General features: G+C 42.4%; 1 protein-coding gene across 2 annotated transcripts; it reads right to left on the bottom strand.

Moving 5' to 3' along the window:
- Nucleotides 1-8,855: 8,855 nt before the first annotated feature.
- Nucleotides 8,856-18,224, bottom strand: DMRT2 (doublesex and mab-3 related transcription factor 2). Of its 2 annotated transcripts, none has more exons than XM_039362315.1 (3): nucleotides 14,742-18,224; nucleotides 13,077-13,179; nucleotides 8,856-10,306 (listed from the first exon to the last, which is right to left on the bottom strand). In XM_039362315.1, exons 1-3 carry the CDS (start codon nucleotides 15,234-15,236, stop codon nucleotides 9,303-9,305), a joined length of 1,602 nt encoding a protein of 533 aa, XP_039218249.1. In that variant the 5' UTR covers nucleotides 15,237-18,224; the 3' UTR covers nucleotides 8,856-9,302. The 2 variants fall into 2 exon arrangements, with proteins under 2 accessions (XP_039218249.1, XP_039218250.1); XM_039362316.1 differs by lacking the exon at nucleotides 14,742-18,224 and adding an exon at nucleotides 14,174-14,508.
- Nucleotides 18,225-18,771: the final 547 nt, after the last annotated feature.

Raw genomic sequence — 18,771 nt, 5'->3', positions numbered from 1 at the left:
ATTAAAAGGGAAGGAAAATATATTTTTCACCAAAAGGATTTTTAAAAGTATTTTTTGAAAAGCAGAAACCAAACCTGGCCCCAAATCTATCTCTCTGCCCCAAGCAAGAGCTAGCCCCATACAAATGCAGATGTAAAACTATCAGAAAATTGAAGCCAGAGCACTCAAGAAGACAAAGAGAAAATCTGCATGCCCCACCCAAACTCTAGGAGTCATTAGCCCCATCACCTGGGAAGCAGGATATGATAATAGGATTAAACCACAGATATCAAGGCCTAGACAAACACTCAGAAACAGCCCCAAGGTTCATGACACAGGAAACTATTCCAAACAAGGCTAGAGGGGATATAAAAACCTACTACCTATGTGCTCAACTTCTCTTTCCTCTCCTCTGCTCTTTCTTGCAAGGACCATCTTCCTGCTTCTTCAATAAACTGTAACCTTCTTCCCAAAGCAGTCACCATGTTGCTTATTTATTCCCGGCTTGGATGAACCAGAATGAAGACTTACTTCTGACAGCATGTATAGATGATGCTAACTATCCATCTGAGGGATGTTCTGTGAATTATCATGTAAACGCTTTGGATTTGGTTGCTGTTGCTGTTACAGTATTCTACCACTGATATTGTTTTACATAATAAAAACCTGCATCATATTAGGAAGATGAAATGAGCTGAAAACAAAGCATGGGACTTCATCAACAGACATCTGAATGTACTTAGAAGGACAGCAGTATCCGCCAAGCGCCAGCTTTCCATCTCTGCTTCTTTTATCCTCAAGCTTAGCAATAAACTAACACTCCTTGGTTAAAAAGTCAGGCGGGACAGATGTACCATGCAGCTAGTCCAGGATCTGCTTCTGTCAAGCCCAAACATGCACCCTGATCACCGGAATTGCCTGTCTTTAGAGAAGCTGGTATAAGCAACATGTAGTATAATTCAACAGCAAAGATTTCTCTCCTGATCAGTTTTGTATATTGAAATAAACAAGTGTCAAGGCTCAGTCTACAGTCCCTTTCTCTTTAAAATAGTGGAAACTGTTTTAAAAACTGGATGCCATCCAATCAGCCATAGATTAGATCTGAGCTAGAGCCAAGTGCCACGGGCGGTAATGTAAAAATAAAGGAGAGAACTCCGTTTCCAGAACTCAGTGGGCGAAGATTATTTTCACACCGTGGTGTTATGATGTAGAAAAAAAACGCAGGCAGGCCTGCATTTTCCCCTCCCCAGTAAACTGCAAAGCTCTCTTATGATTGGCACTTATGAGTATTTGGGGGCAGAAATCATTACATTAAGCTGTGTAACTGCTACTTATTTCATATGAATTTCAGCATGTTTCAGAGAGAAATCACACTTCGAGAAGTAAATTCCACAGTTTCAGTTTTCTGCAGCTCAGAATGGAACTGAACTGAAACTGTAAAAAGATAAAGTTCAGTAAACATTAATTTATTTTTAAAACTCTCTCTGTGTGTCTGTCCCAAAGGTGCTTTCTTGACAGGCAACTGGACTTTGTTTTTCCTTGAAGATGTTTCACTTCTCATCCAAGAAGCTTCTTTAGTTCTGTTTTTCAGTTCATCCAAACTTTTTGGATGAAAAGTGAAACATTTTCAAGGATGCCTTTTGAAAAAGCACCTTTGGCACAACCATGACAGATGACTGAGAATCTAGACAAGTCTGTGTGTGTGTGCGCACGCGTGTGCACGCACACATGCGCATCACATGCTGTCATGCATCTGTGTGTATCCTCATCAGTTGTCACCTTCTCAGTGAATATGACATGCTTTTAATGATAAATTGTTTGGAGAAAATAGGAAGAGAGGGAGAGAAGGAATAAGCACTCAGATTAATTATACTGATATGAATTCAGCACTAATACCTGTGATTTTTGTTTGTTTATTGTTTTGCCTACAGATGGATCTCTTCCTCTATTCAGAACCTAGTATTTACACCCTGGATACATCTAATCTGGAGAAGCATCACATCCATCGAAAACTATATTTTCTGGATGAGCCGCATTTATAGTATTTACGAGAAATTACAAGCAGAACTTAAAATATGATGGCTCAGGGACTCTCTGTCAACGTTGTAAACATTGGATGTTCCTGCTCTGACAACTGATGAAAATTGCAGCCATTTTCTCTTTGCTTTTAACAGGTGCAGAAGGGAGGGGTTGAGATAAATGCTCGAGCTCAGCTAGCCATAATAATAACGCTGCTTTGTGGGAACCCAAGGACGAACTGATAACGTTTTGGCGGGCTGAGGAACTGGGGAGAAAGCTCGTGCTTTAGGCTAATTGGAGAATGTGATTTATGACAGCTTATTGGGGGTGGGAATTGCACTTTGTTACTTTGTATCCAGGGGAAGGGAATTTGGTTTTTGGGTTCAACTATGTAGTGCCGATACTTTGTTTCCTGAATAAAATGTTCTTTAAGGAAGAATTTTTGCCTTGAAGTTCTTTTGATGGGTTTCATCTATCGGAACCATGACACTCTCTCTGGAAAAGACATGAGCGGCTGGTTACAAAGCAGCTTAAAAGGATACAAGTTTTTTGAGCTGAAAGAAAGAAGCGATGAAAGTAGACATGAATGAAACCTTGGAACATATCCAATAGAGTGAATGAGGGAATTTCTCCTCATTCCTTTCCCTGAGAGAGGAAGGCATAAAACTGGTGAAAGAAATGGAGAGTAAAATTGGAAGGGAAAAAAAAATAAGTGCAGGGAGGTATCTTCAAATATCTGGATTGCAGCTGTACCTGTCAGGTTTGGGTATAATGCCGTCGCTAAAAGAAAAAGGCAAGATTCCCTTGCACTGGACTGCCTCTGACTCTTGCTTGTTCTTGCTTCTGATTCTTTCACCTGTGGCACCTTCTGAAAGAAATTGGCCAAAGTTGACAGCCATGCTCCAGAAAGAGTTGAAAAGCCAGTTTGTTTCATTTTCTTTTACAAAGAAAGAGTCTTCTGCTCTCCAAGATAATCAAAGTCAAGCGGTAGAAAAGACTACATCTAATTCACACTAAGCTGCAAAAATTGATCCATAATTACTGACACGGAGAGCCTAGCAAAAGTTATTTGGTTGACAATCTCTTCTCTCTTCATGATATTTTAATAGACAACAGGATAATAGAGTTGGAAGGAATGTTGGAGGTCTTCTAGCTCAACCCTAGCTCAAGCCGGAGACCCTATACCAGGGGTAGGCAACCTTGGCTCTTTTATGACTCGTGGACTTCAACTTCCAGAATTCCTGAGCCAGCATGGCTGGCTCAGGAATTCTGGGAGTTGAAGTCCACGAGTCATAAAAGAGCCAAGGTTGCCTACCCCTGCCCTATACCCTTTCAGACAAATGAAGGTCCAATCTCTTCTTTAAGACCTCCAGCGTTGGAGCATCCACATCTTCTGGTGGCAAGCTGTTCCACTGATTAATTGTTCTAGCTGTCAGGAAATTTCTCCTCAGTTCTAGGTTGGTTCTCTCCTTAATTAGTTTCCACCCATTGCTTTTTGTTCTGCTTTCAGGGGCTTTGGAGACTAGGTTGATGCCCTCTTCTTTGTGGCAGCCCCATAGATATTGGAAGACTGCTAATAGGAGAATGTAAAAACCATGCCCAGCGGAAACACACATAAAACCATTCTGAAAGGGCAAAACAATTTGTGGGGTAGAATTTAATTACTTATTTCTCAAATTTATACCTACCATAGACTTTTGAATACTTACAGTGGCTAAGAACAGAAGCTAAAAGCCATCCTATACAACAGTGATAGTGAACCTTTTAGAGATCGAGTGCCCAAAAACTGGCCCTGCCCTCGCTCCACCCCCCTGCCCTGCCCCCGCTCTGCCCCCCCAAGCCCACCCCGCCTGCCCACAGGACGGCAGATCGCCCAGGCAGCCCAGCAGTGCTATGGTGGCCACACCCTCTGCCCGCGCCCTGCAGCATCAACTGCATGATGGGGTGTGAGGGCAGAGTCTTGTCTATGCTGCCTGGCTGCCATGTCCTTGGCTGTGTTGCGCCGTGTGGGCCGTGCTCGAGGTTGACTCTCTTTCAGGAGGGCTGCTGGAGAGGAGGGAGTCACGAGGGAAGGTAAGGCTGGGGCAATGTCACGTGTGCCCACAGAGAGGGCTCCGAGTGATGCCTCTGGCACCCATGCCATAGGTTTGCCACCACTGCTATACAATATCCATGTCAAAAATTTAAAACATACACATAAAAACAATACATCCACTAAATACCAATGAAACACTGGGGTCCTATCACTCACCACACATTTTAGCACACATTTCTCTGAAAGACAATATATTTAGCGAACCGATCCTGAAGATTTTTCTCCTGGAGGAAGCTTACCCCTTTGGTAGCATTGACACTAAGCCTGTTTATATCATAATTTCAAAACAAGCCATCAATGACTCAGTTATAATTTCTATTTTCTAAAAAAGCAATTACAATGATTCAGCAATAGCCTGCGAGGAACAAAAGGAAATGCTTTCCCCTCCCAATCAAATAGCTTTCTATCCCTGGGCCGTTCCCTGGTCTTGTCTTAAAGGGTTATCCACCCATCCTTGAGTCAGCAGAAAGTCATCTTGGCAGGCAGTGTGATTGCCTTGTCCTGGGGTTTCGCTTTATCCCCTTTCAGTATGTGAGAAAAACATCACCGTTGCAACAACAATGGCAATTTCAAAAGCCTAGGGTTATTTCAGCTACAAATGCTGATTTGCTGGGTGGAAGACCAGGTATTGTATCTCAGCATGAGCTTTACTTGAAGCAAGGATGTCCACTGGGGGGTCAAAAAAAGTCAAGATGGCAACCAAAGTTGGCCATGCCTTCTTTTCTGCACTAATTTAGGGTTGTTCCTATAAGAATAAAATATATTTATCTCCTTCTATTAAATCTCTTATCTGCTTTGATGCTTCACAATAAGTGAAGGAGAATACAACCTAGGTCAATTTGGGCAAATTATAAATCCAATGATCAAATGTTTGTTCCACCATTATTTTGTTCCCATTAACAGTTATTGTATTTTAGCTGAGGATATTGAGAAATGCAGTAGAAATGAGGAAGTATCAAACTCAATGGAAATGGAACAGAAAAAAAAGCTGAGAAGCAGAAAAAAAATATTGTAGAAATAAGCTGATAGCAGTGATGGCTTGGAGTGGAGCTGCAATCTCTGAAAATGGAATTTATACCTTGGATCTATTCCTGAATAGCAATTGTAGTCAAGGTCTTGTCTCCACCAGTGACTTATAATAATTTTCAGTGCCTTCATGCCATTACAATGCCACCATTGAATTGCTATAAAACATGTCCATATTGCTGTCTTTTGGCACAATATTAATTGGATAACTTTAAAAGATGCTGTAACTTCCTGGTGAAGAAATGAAATTCAGACGGGGAAGCTCCAAGTGCCTCTTTGGGATAGGAGGAATTTGTCATCCATGCTCTGCTAACTTCCAGATTAAAGTGCTGCATTGAACTCTACCCAGAAGCTAACCCAAACTATTTCAAATGAATGATGTGGCATCTGTTGCAGAGCCTGCTGCTTCAGCTTCTGCTTCTCTTTTCCATGTGATATCTTGGTAGGGTATGAGCAAGACCAAAAAGGAAAGAGTGCTTCTAACCATATACAAAATGCCTTCAAATGTGATTTTTGTGCTTTGCATATACTGAACCAAGCAACTTTTATCATTAAAGCTGATCATTCCAAGCTAATTTGTGTGACTGTACAAACAAAACTAAAAGTAGGTGACAATGGCAGTCCAGCACTATGGAACATGCTCTCTGTGACTGTTCCCCCTTTCCCGATGTCCTTTGCTATATTCACACATCAAAACCAGAGACAGAGATATTCTAAGTGACCTGTGACCAAACTCTTCTTTTGATTGGAAGAGAAAGAAGAAATTATTAAATACACAATTGGGAAATGTTAACTAAGTGTGTGCGTGAGAGAGGCTCTAAGCCAGGGGTATCAAACTCAATTTCATTGAGGGCCACTTCAGCATTGCAGTTGCCCTCGGGGTGCCATATGGGTGTGGCCAGGGTGGGTACGGCCTACTGGGTGGGAGTGGATGGAGTAGGTGTGGCCTACTGGGTGGGCATGGCCAGCTCTACATCGTTCGCGTCAAGGGTGCCTGTGGGGGCCTGGGCAGGAGTGGGACAGATCTGAGGGTCTCTGGCAGAAGGGGTGGGACCGGGGCAAGCACCAAGGCATGGTCCATTTCTTCATTCCTCACAAAGGGTGACACCTCCCCAGCATGCACCTAGACGGCTTTGTGGAGCTAAGACTGAATGCGTTTCAGCATAGTTGGCCACCACAAAATTGTACATTGGCTCCCGGCCAGCCTGGGGGAGGCCGTTCCCTCACTGTTTCCAGGATGGCTTCTCGGGCCACATGAAACCACTTCGCGGGCCGCATCTGGCCCCCGGGCCTTGTGTTTGACATGTCTGCTCTAGGCAGCTTACAATAAAATAGATAAGACATAAAAATATAATACCAAAAGAAATTGCATGCATGCATCATATAAACAACTATCAGCAAAACCAAAGCTCCTTCATATACCCAGGGCCCAGAACAAGCACAAACCCAAGTTTTCAAGGTCCTGTAAAAGGCCAGCAGTCAGGGATAGTCCGATCTTGGGAGGGAATGATGTTCCAAAGCCTGGGACATATGGCAGAAAAGGATTTCCTTCTGGATCCCATCAGCTTATAGTCTTTAGCCCAGGGATGTTCAACCCTAGCAATATTAAGACTTGTGGACTTCAACTCCCAGAATTCCCCAGCCAACCATGCTGGGAGTTGAAGTTGACAACTCTTAAAGTTGTCAAGGTTGGACACGCCTGCCTTAGCTGATAGGTCCTACTTATGCCCCTCTTGCTAGGGCCAGAGAGAATGAGTAGACGCAACTGGGGAGAGACAATCCTGTAAATAACCCTGTCCTAAGCCATGAAGGGCTTTAAAAGTAACGAATTGCACCCAGATGCACACAGGAAGCCAATGCAGCTTAGGGCAGCAGCAATGCCACACACACACCAATGCCGTTAACTGCTTGTATTGCTGTATTCTGCACCAGCTGAAGCTTCCAAATGCTCTTCAAGGGCAGCCTCATGCAATACACACTGCAATACTCCAGTCTGGAGTCACAAGTCCCCAATCCAGCAACAGGCACAGCTGATGCACAACCAAAAAGTGTGCAAAAGTCATCGTAAGCATGGATGCCATCTTCCTCCAGCAGGAGCCATGAGTCTGGGGTGACCTCCAGATTTCAGATCCGAACAGTTTGGGGCAGTATTTCCTCATCCAGAACAAAAGATAGAAGGAAAGTCCCAAGAACCAGGAGATCCAAAATTCAAAGCCACTCAGGCTGGCTTGGATCTGAACTAAAGCCTGATGCACCCAATCCAGAATCCCACAGCCTCCACCATGGACCCACTCCATAATTTTTGAACGTACCACTCCAGAGTGTAACTGAGACTTAATGCAGTCCTTGGCCTAGTGAAAGTTGATAGCCCAAACCAAAAGGAGGACCATTTCTGATCAGGATGCATGCTCTAGTCTAGCTAACCAACCTAGTGTGGCTTATGCCAGCCAGAATCACATCAGCGATGAAGAAAATATTACTTTGTATATATCAGATTAAGCAGTTCCCTATATTCTTAAAGAGATTTTGAAACAGAGGGAACCTGCAGAAAGAGGTATACAATTTTGTGGCAGGTCTCCTTGGCACGTGTTAAATGGAGGGTTTTGGTGAAATGCTATATACATCAGACAAATTCCAACATTTCTCCTCATCATAGGCATTGCTGAGTATTCCAGGAAAGTATCATTTGTATGCACCGCATTTTGCATATAAATATTAGAAACTCATGGGAAACCACATTTCAGGAAGAAATATGCATGCAATCTGGAGCAATCAATCCAGCAAGTCAAATAGCCAAGTCTTGAATCATCTGGGGCCTTGCACTATTAATCTGAATGACCCTAAGTCCATTTCTTTCCTGGAATCGATTTGCTGATTATGAATCAAAAGTATTATTCTGCATTCATGTCATTGCAACAGAGATGAAATGAAGAGATCCAACAAACTGAAACAGATTTTTGCATATGCTTATATGCATTCATAGCTTTTAAAATCTCAGAAGTATTTTTCTATGGGCTCAGTGTTCACCTTGATACTGTGAGCACAACCACGTTATGAAATGGCTAAACTCCATTTTTAAAATGTCTTTTCCAGTGCATCCTGAAGATACAGCATACACATTATTTATAAAAGCTGGCCAAGCTTTTTCAGCTGTATCTTATTGGCTCTCTGTTCTTGGGACGTGAATTGAAATCCTGCAAAATCCATTTTGTAGCTAGTACAGATTATTACAATCAAAGTGTTTCTTCAGTGTGATCTTCACACTGGATTTTCCCATTGTCGTTTATCTAATAGCAATATTTCATTTTTAGATCAAAATCTGTATTCTGTACAGCACAAATCCAAACACACAGCAAAGAAAACTGTTCTGTTCTACCATTAACACTAATTCATGTGGAATATATAATTATATGTTTAAGCAATGTTTAACTCTGTAAGAATTACTTGTAATTAAGAATACTAAATACTAATGAACTGTGTACAATAGTTACAATTCACATGATTTAGTGTCAATTTGAGGAAGTTGTTCACAGGCAGAATTCATGCAAAAGAGATATATTTTTATGGAATATAAAATAATATTATTAAAGCTTAATCTTATTAATATACATAGGCATACCATTGTATCTGAATATGACCAACAACTTAGATGCTTTCCAGAGTGAATCAGAAGGCATAAATTTATGCCATGTAAAGAAAAAAAGAAAATTAATCCTCACAGAATGCACTATTTTAATTTGCAAAACATTTAAATATTTTATTTTTATATAAAAACATGCATATTATGTACATTTATTATCCCCCTTTACATCTGAAATTCTTTTTTCCAAAAATACGATGGCAAAAGGCAGTGGCCATGCGCTTGTCAGACAGCATATCAATAATTGTTAAAGTTTTGGAATAGTCAATTCCCAAAAAAAGGCCAACTCAGCTGCTCTGAAATCGACTCATACTAGTGCTGTGTTGTAGTTCAAAACCTGTTTATTGGAAATCAGTTTCAATAAAATCTGAAGAACTTATTTCAAGTGTATTTTGGATAAAGCGCCTAGAAGAAATCTCCAATAAATTCATAGGGACTTGCTTCTTGGCCCATACGGTTAAATTCAATTCTAAGTGCCAATATATTTGTTTTGAAGATCCCATTGTCGGCCTATTGAGAAAGACTGGTGACCACTGAAGATGGTCATTTAAGAATTGATTCAACAGAAAAAGGTAACGGTTCATTTGTGGATAATTTTGTTACAACTTGTTTAGTCTCCAGAATGTCTTTTGCATATCTGTCAATGCTGAATTTGTATTTTGGGTTTTCTCTGTATTTCTTGGATGTCTCATCAAAAGTGGTTTTTAACTCTGATCCCGCTTTGCTCTGAAGCGTCTGCTGGAATAATGAATGGAAAGGACTATGTTTAGATGAAGGTGGCAGTAGCAGATGCTGCTTGTTGCTTCCTTTGCCCATCTTGCTGAGAGACGGGTCCCAATGAACTATAGGATCCTTGCCAGGGATCTGTGGAAAGGTCCTCTTGGGAGATGAAAACGCTGATCTCTCAGGAGCCTCCCGAGAGATGTTTTGGAGTTCACTTTGAGGTGTCTCGCGTTCTTGAACATGAGGATGGTGGAACGTGTTCTCATTTTTTGACACTGTGATCTCGTGTTCAGAGGTGGGAAAATCCTGGCCATGTGAAGCCTTATTGTCCCAAACTACTCCAGGTTTGAGAGACTGGACTGTGGTAGCGTTTAGAAGGCATTGCTGATAGAGAAGGGCATCACTGAGAGGGCCACACTTCGGCCACACCAAGAATCTGGAGGGTAAAGGATACTGCCTATAGGTGGTGGCCACACTCAGATTTGATGAGATCAGTTCCATGTTCCCCGAGCCTGAATATTGCATAGTCAGATCTAAGCAAGTAGGCAGAAAACCGCAAAACTCCTTACTGGAAGCTTCAAGTTGATGAGGGTTAAAACTCTTGTATGAATTATACTCGGGCCCATGGACCATGCGGTTTGGTAGGAAGAAGGCAGCAGCCTGGGTGGCTTCCATCATTTCTCGTTCCTTGTATTCCCGCTCAAGCATTATGTTCTCAAGTTCTTTGTCAGCAAAAGCCCGTCTTTTTCTCATTCTGTCACTAACGGGAGGTGGCAAGGACGAATTCCCTCCAAGATAAGGTTCTGCTGGAATGGGACGATAACCTTGGAGGGGAGAAAATAATTGTTTTAACAATTAAAAAGTGTAAAAAGTGCAAAATGATAAAGAGTGCAAATGTACTGTAAATAACATGGCCTCTCCCTGCATGATCACCGATGACCTTGAAGATAATGTTTTATACTATAGCACTTTGGTGCATACACTCTGCTTTCTTATCCTCAACAGGTTAACTTCAGAGATTGTGTAAATGTGAGAAACAAGAGTCTGATTGATTTTCTCTCTTTCTCCTACCTCCCAGTTGACACCTAAAGCAAAACCTGTAATCACCTGCCAAGATTTATGATCAATCTTTGCATCAAACGTTTAGGTATCTATTTATAGATGTACAAGTTGTCCTTTTGAGAAGATGCAGAAAAAGTGCAAGAAACATAGTGCTTTTTACCTCCAACTACTAATTACTTTCACTATATCCAAAGTCACACTGAACACCATAGTAATAATTACCTCATAAATCAGTGTTCACACCCCATTTTACTACATTAACATTTCTTTATTATGACACTTATAATATAATTTTGAAAGATCTCTATACCTACAACTGGTGCATTCCTATTCTCTAAAGGTAGACAGAGGTAAAGAAAAAAATCCAAGGAGTACTAGAAGAAAAGAGAAAGAAAGTTAAGACAAATCAGAAAAGGCAGCATGAAGCATAAGAATGTTTCTACTCCTACAAGGAAAGTATCCTCTCAAGAATGTAAAAACTGAACCAAAATAAAAAGAAGAAATATAAAGAAATCACTCTGTATAGTTAGATGACAGTCCTATTTCTTTTAGCTGGAAAAAAAAGCATAAGTAAAAGCAAAGGATCTTACTCCCCAAAATTATGATATTTACAGCTCTGACTTATATTTCACATATTCCAAATAAATGTATCAACCACAGCCACAAATTAAAAAAAAACATAGGATTCTTACGGCATACAGTATAAAAATAGAGGTTGGGATCAGTTTTTCAAATCATTTTGAGTAAATGGTGCCGAGTTAAAAACAATATTTTGAATTTCAAAGATATCTTGAAAACTCAAAAAAGCATCTAGTCTGAAGACTTTAAGAAGCTCATTCCTTACATATTCTGAATTTTATTCCTTGAGGTCAATATGCTTGTGGTCAATACAGCACTAATGCTCTTCCATAACATCACTAATGATCATTCTCTTTAAGATATCTTCAGTGTCAACTCATAAACCTAAAAATTGAATTGTCCTTCAAATCTGTTTGCATTTTAGTATTTTCTGGTGATTAGAAAAAAGCAAAGAATTTTTTTAAAAAAATCATTTCATACCTATGTGGTACTATGTTACCAATAATGGGGGGAAAGTGTGAAGAAAAACTGGGAATATTTCTATAGTATACCCTACAACTCTTGATTAATATCCACTAATCATGAGATGTGCAACTCAAGTATTTATTTGCTTAGAAATAAGTACTGCTTGTCATCTTACAAAGAATGAAAAATTTTCACAACAGCAAATCTATAAAATCTCAAAGATTTTGACTAGATCAGATATCTATTTTGGAAGAAGGCAAGGGCAAACAAGTTCCATATTATTGTTGAGAAAAATAAGGACAGATAAATGAACTCACCAGGAATCAAAGTCAACTCATGGGAAATGTTAATAAAGGAATTTGTAAGGTTCAGTTTACTACAACAGAACAGTTCTATAATGGACATTACTTCTCAGATATAGTATATGCCTTATTGAGTTCAGTAAGACATAATCCCAAATAAGATTACTTAGGATCATTGCAGGGGAAAATTTCATGTTATACACAGATTTCCACAGGCCCATTAAGAATAATTGCTCAAAAACATGAATAATTTAATGGGATTTTCACCCAAATAAAACATTTTTATATGGTATAAAGCTACAGTGCAAGATGTCACTAACTTGAATAGAAATGGATTTTCTATTAGTAATTACTAAATTACTAATTGTCAACACTACAGGACTTGAATCAGAGACTTTAGATTTATTAAAATAATATCAAATGCTAACGATAATAACTAATAGGATTATTGTACTTAGGAAGTAAAAGAACTCCACTATTAATGCTTTCAAAAAGGTAATACTATTCAATTAAAAATTAACTATTTTAATCTATAATTTTCCTAAGACACAAGCTTACATATGCTTTTGTCACAGAAATATTAATTTAACTCCTCAAAATATCACATTTTTCATCAACAATTATTTGAATACAAGTTGAGGCAAAATGAAGAGAAAGTTCAATTTGCAGGAAATTATTTTATCGAAATCTGTTTGGAATTAAGGAGAAGTTGTTCACTGCAACGACTCTATACTTTATTTTCCTAATTTAATCTGACTATTCCTTTTAAGAGATGGAAAGGTATTTCCATATGATATTAGCTATTTTTTAAAATCTTCAAATAACAAGTTTGTAGACTTTGTATTTCTTCTTTGCATAATCTAAGCTAGCCCTTATCATAGTTGCCAGTAATTCAGTTACTGGCTATAACACTGTCATCAATTTGTTTCTATGAAAGCCTCTTCTATTTTTTTTCTGACAGAATTAAAGTGTACAAATCACAGTCTAATTAAGAAGTTTTTGTTCAAAGGCCACTGAGATTTGTGGTGGATCAGGGTCCATGAATGTTTACAATTGTTTGACTAATTTTCTTAGGTTTTTTATTACAAACTGAAAGGGGTAAAATGTTCATATATTAACAAACAAAACAAAAATAATTCCTAAGATATATAAAGACAGGCAACTTCAAAGTGCTAAAAATTGTTACCTTCTAAAATGCTTTTAGCCAGCAAACTAGGTGTCCGAACATGTCTCTGGTACATTGTTCTGCGCTCAAAATTAGCCTGTTTCCCTGTATGTCCCTTCTTATCCTATTAGAGAAATGGGGGGGAGGGGAAGAAATGAGAAAAAATCATAAATTATGTATATTCTAATTATTCCCAGCAGCACCAATTTCTGAGATTGCAGTTTGGGGAAAAAAAGGCAGTACTCTTCATATTCCCTGTATTAAGAGATTAGAAAGAGACTGGGTTTTCACAACATTTTTAAACTAATTTATACCTCTTCATAAGTTAGTGCCTTGTATTTGTCCATTTGACTACAGTTCAATGTATTATGCAAACTCAGAAAATGGGTTAATTAACTAGGTTAAACATCTTCTAATTTTAATGGAATTCCTTCTACATCAGATATCTTCCTATGACTCTAAATACATTAGGAATTTTACTTCTAAACAATTGGCTCAAAATGTGTTGTATAGTTTTATCCAATGTAGGCAGTAGCCAATACCAACAGGAAGCAAATGCTTAATTCTTTCAATTAAATCAAATATATTAAATATCTTTAGCTTTAGCTAGAATATGCAAAATGCATTTTAATTAGGAATGATCACAGAAGAAATTGTCAAAATACATGCCATACCATGCTGTTGAAAAAGAAAAATGCATTTTCTAACTTATTTGCTACTACTTGTTTAAAAGAATTCTTTTAACAAAAACTCTTGATTAAAATTAAAATTGACTTTATATCCGCTTGAAATCTATATGTGTTTTCTTTTTTAAAACTTAGCTTCTGATATCCTAGGAGTCTTAATCCTGAGGAAATAATAGAAAGAAAAGACTGGGGAAACGTCAATTGGGATATATTTGTTACAGTCTGGATTCAATTTGTTCCCATAGCGAATTGAAGACCTTATATTAAATGCTTTCAGGAAGCTCTGAAAACAGGTAAATCGGAAGAGAGGTTGCAACTAAAGCTAAGAACAAATTCCATTTTTCCACCCACACTTCCACAAAAATCCAAGTTAAAGCACTTGGGTCGAAGCTAAATCAGTGTTAAGAGGAGGCCAGCTAACAGCATCGGCACCTTGTAGCAGTCTGTCAAGGCCTGCAAAGGATAAGGGTCCATCCAAATAAATAGCTATTATTATTTTTTCCTTTGGGAAGCAAAAAGGCGTCCCAGTTCCATAAAGCGGTTACTGAAAGCGCTCTGGTCCCAGAGGATTCCCCGTCCCGACTGCAGCTCCCCGCACCCTCCGGGGGGGGGCGCCCCAGGGGGGTCATTGGGGGACTCCTGCTCCGCGGTCGCCGCCCCCACAGGGCCCACCGACGCCTTTTCCTCGGAAGATCAGCTCCACCGGCCTCAAGGCCGGCCAACGTCTCCGGGCGGCCGAGGATCCCCGGGACCAAGCGACGCGCAAAACCTCCGAGCCTTAAAGGCTGCTGCCCTTAGGGCCAGCGTAGCATGCGCGCTCCCCTTTAAGGAAAAGCTCCGCCTCCCGGGCCGGGTCCTTTGTGCGGAGGGAAAACAAGAGCAGGAGAGGATGGGGACGACGGGGGAGCCTCACCCGGACGGCGGAGGGCGGAATCCGCCCGGGGCCCCCAAGAAGAGCCTCTCCCCCAGGGACGGGAGGCCGGGCCAGGCGGGCACTTACCTCGGTGGCCTGCTGCCTGCGAAGCGCCACCTGGGCGGCCATGACGCGCTGCCGCTCCACCACCAGCAGGCAGTTGGCACACTGGCAGTCCCGCCAGCGGCAGAAGCGCTTGTGGCCTTTCAGGCAGGACACCACGCCGTGGTTGCGGCAGCGCGCGCACTTGGGTGTGCGGCTAAGCTTGCGGACCGGCTGCTCCCCGCCGCCTACGCCTCTCTCCTCCGCCGCCGGCGACGGCGAGACAAGCTGCGGCTGCGGCAGCCCAGGCAGCCGGAGAAGGTCGCCCGCTGCCCCGGCGTCGCCTTCGTCTTCTTCGCCCTCCTCGTCGTCGTCGTCCTGGTTGTCGTCTTCCTCCTCGTCGTCTCCGGCGGACTGTAGCGAGGGCGCGCGGGGCGCAGCCGGCGACGGCCGCTCGAGCTGATCCGGCTCTTCCAGGCTCTCCACGTCGATCTCCCAGGCGTCGGCGGCGACGGGGCCCACCTGCTGCCCCTCAGCCATGGCTCACGCCGCGCGGCTCCCGCCTTCTCCTCCAGCTCGCTTCTTCCTGCACGAGAGAGAGAGAAAGGGTGGAGGGAGAGAAGAGAGGGGCCGCGGCGCCCTCGGATTAGAGCCGAGATCTGGCCTGGCTGCCCCCCTCCCGCCCATCTCCAGCTGCCTGCCTTCCCCTCTCCCCCCGCCAGACCCTCGGCGACCGAGAGATTGCCGAGGCTGCTTTTCCGAGACCCGTCGAGGGTGGAAATCGGCAAGGGCCGCTGCTGAATAAGTATCCGCGGAGAGTTGGGGGTAATCCACGGCAGTTCTCGGGGACTTAACCCGGAGGGTCTCTTTCGGGGAGAGGGGGAGAAAGGCGTGAAGGGGGGAGACGGGAGGTTCTTCCGTGGCTTCCCTGCCCTGCGTACACAAATTGTCCCCACACCTCGAAGGTGCGTTTTCGATTTTTTTTCGCGCAGCCGCCGGCCGTCGTCCCCCCCCCCCGCGCCCCAGCAGCGCTCAAGGCCCGAATGCCTCGGAGGCTTCAAATAAAAATGTGACGCGCCTTCTCAACTCGCTCTCGCCCCAGATAGAAAGGCGGGTGGTGCCTCGGATTTGCAACACCTACCATCCCAAATTAGGGCAGCGATGGGAATTGTAGACAGATAACGTTCAGAAGATATAGCGGGATTGGGTAAAGCTGGCAGGTCTTTAGAAAGGCTTCCCCGCCAACGCAACGCTTCTGTCCTGCTCACCTCCACCCTTATTGCCCAAGAAGGTTTCGTGCGCCTTCAAGGAGTAAGGCCAGATAAACGCAGGTGGGGGGGGAGTCACAGTTGGGTTTACCTGGCATTTTTAAAAAAGGTGTTCCTATTTATTTTTACCGCCATCTAATTCGTTTTATTAATGAATTATGTTTATTAAATAGGGTTTAGTGAATCAACCATAACTCGCTGGGGCCACAAAGCTAGTTAGAAACCTCATTATAGCTTAGATGCCATACACAGCACCCACCCACCATCCTCATTGCATTTTTTTCTCCATCTCTGAGGTAATAAGCTTCATAAAATGTGGGTCACCAGGGTATGTTCTACTCTGCTATCAAATAGATGGAAGGAAAAGGATGCACAATTTTAAGATAAGATCAGAGCAGCCTTTAGTGGAAAGTAGAAAGTCCCTCTCCATTAACCAGAAAAGATTGCAGTCAGATTCATGTCTCTCTGTGAATTCAGGAGAGTTTAGAGCCTTACTGTCTCCCTCTTGTGAAAAAGGTCAGCATTGGTCTTAATTCACACACCATACACCTCTGCAGTGTGTATTTGCTTTCCTTGACATGTGAAGGCATCTATTGTGGTTTAATGTTATGCAGGAATCTAGGCCATATAAAATAACTTAATCATGGATTATTGAATTAAACACAATGGCCAATTTCATGCAAGGCATTCAACAGAAAGTAAAAGCAAACAAATAAAAAACGCTTTAATAGGATATGTGAATTGGTGTTTCCTTACTCTATCGAAGAACACTTTTTAACAATTGAGAGAAATCTATATCAACATGAAAGCAATATAAAACTGGTCTTCACTGCAGTTTTTTTAGCATATTTATTGGATGATACTATAAATTGCCAGAGATTAAGAAATGTCCTAAACCCAACATGCAAGCTGTGTGTGTGTGCATGTGTGTTTGTGTGTGTGTGTATGATCTGCATCTAGAAATTTAGAACCTAGACTTAACATTGTTTTATTCCGACTTAAAGAGACCATTCTGACATGCTAGGGTCATCTATTACATATCCTCCTTGTTTCCATTATATCTCTCATATTAAAAAATCATCTTTGGATATAATTTTCTTAGTCCCTACACCAAGAGGAAGGTCTCCGTTTCCCTAAAAATGCACTTCAGAAAAATAGCAAATACTAAATTGTCTGTTTATAGCTCCAATCCTAGATGTATCTTGGTTATCTAGAGATATAATTTTCTGTAAGTATAACCTTATGGCTGTTTATGGTTGAAGGTTTCCCTGCATACAAGTACAAATGAAGTAAATGAAAATAAATTTGATTAGGAACATGAGTAAATATCGCAATAACTCTGGTTTGATGACTGGTTCTCACCACACACAAAGTGGTGCAAACAGGCTATATTATGGCTTTGGGAAATTTGAGTCTAACTAACGTATCTATGATTTGTTGGTTGGTGAATAACTTTGGCATCTAACTTCATGTATTCCAGTGTATATCAGTATAGAAACATGAATTACAAAGGAGAATGGATTTAGCCAAAGACATAATTCATCTTTCTTAGGTTACATATAAGTGTAAACTATACCCAATACTTTCCTCAGAGCAAAACTACTTTAACCAGAGGTTTATGTCAGGAGCCTGACCTTCATTGTTTTCTTTCAACCACTGAAAGGTTTTTTTTGTGCCATGTTTCCAACCTGAAGATCGACTGACACATACACACCCCCTGCTTCTCTCTTCAAAAGAGATTGCTTGGGTCACTGAATACAGCACCAGGGGGTGTTAGGGAAGTTCTGTGGATGTTGACAGACAACTTGTTTGCATGGAAAATAGACACATGCAACTAGAAAACATCTTTTGTGCCTTGCCGTTTGGGACCAGGCTTGACAGGAGTTATAATCCAACCGGTCAAGCTGGCTGAATGCATGGCTTATCCTTGCCCAGCCTAATCTGCCGGTAAGGATCTTTCACATTTGCAAAACCGCTACATTTAGCTGAGAGTAAGCGCCCTGCATTAAGTACTGCCCCAATGCTAAAAGTAAAGTTAAAAGTTCGACTCTGGGCAACCTTTTCCTTTGGCGTTTTAATGCTGGCCCTAAATGCAAAGGTGTCCCAAAGCGAGTGGAATTCATCGGCGTTCTTTCAGCGGACTCTGGCTTTCTTCCGCCGCCTTCGCGATACCTTAAGACGCGCGACCCAGAAGAAGAGACCGCTAAGGGCCACCACCACGACTCCCCCGCCTGCAAAGTGGCCACCCAAGACAGCCCAAGTGAGGGGGGGAAAGGGGGCCCTGCTTTTCCATCCCTGCTTCGCGCAACCTCCCCCCCCCCCACGGGCTCTCCCAGCCCTACCCGACCTCTGGAGACTTACCACAACCAAGCGTCCGAGGGGGCTGCAGAGGCGCGCAATAATGGCATTCGGTCCCGGCGAAGGCGGAGCGCGCCGAGACACGGCTACAGGCGAAGTCGCTTCAGCCCGCCCAAAGCCTCGCCACGTCTCCCGCCACGTCCCCTGAGCCCTGGATCGGGGCGATTCCTCTCGAGGGGACCCACCGAAGCGCTCTAACCCCCGCAGGCGCGTAAACGAAGCAAAGCTCGCCTGCGACAGCAGCCACACCGCCTGCCTGTTTCTAGACTCTGAACGTCCCTCCCTATATTATCGGTCCCAGGACGCGGACACCCGCCCTTTCGACCCAACAATTGGTGAGTGGTCGGGCCCAAGGCGCGCTGATTGGCTGCGAGGGAATTCCAGTTGCCCCGCCTCTTCGACACTCCGCCCCTTCGGAGGATCTTGCCAGCTTCTCGGCAGCTGTTTGG

Source organism: Crotalus tigris, unplaced genomic scaffold (genome assembly GCF_016545835.1).
Source record: "Crotalus tigris isolate CLP2741 ecotype Arizona unplaced genomic scaffold, ASM1654583v1 scf7180000019422.807890, whole genome shotgun sequence".
In the NCBI taxonomy this organism is placed as follows: domain Eukaryota; kingdom Metazoa; phylum Chordata; class Lepidosauria; order Squamata; family Viperidae; genus Crotalus; species Crotalus tigris.
This window is presented reverse-complemented; position numbering and strand designations above follow the sequence as displayed.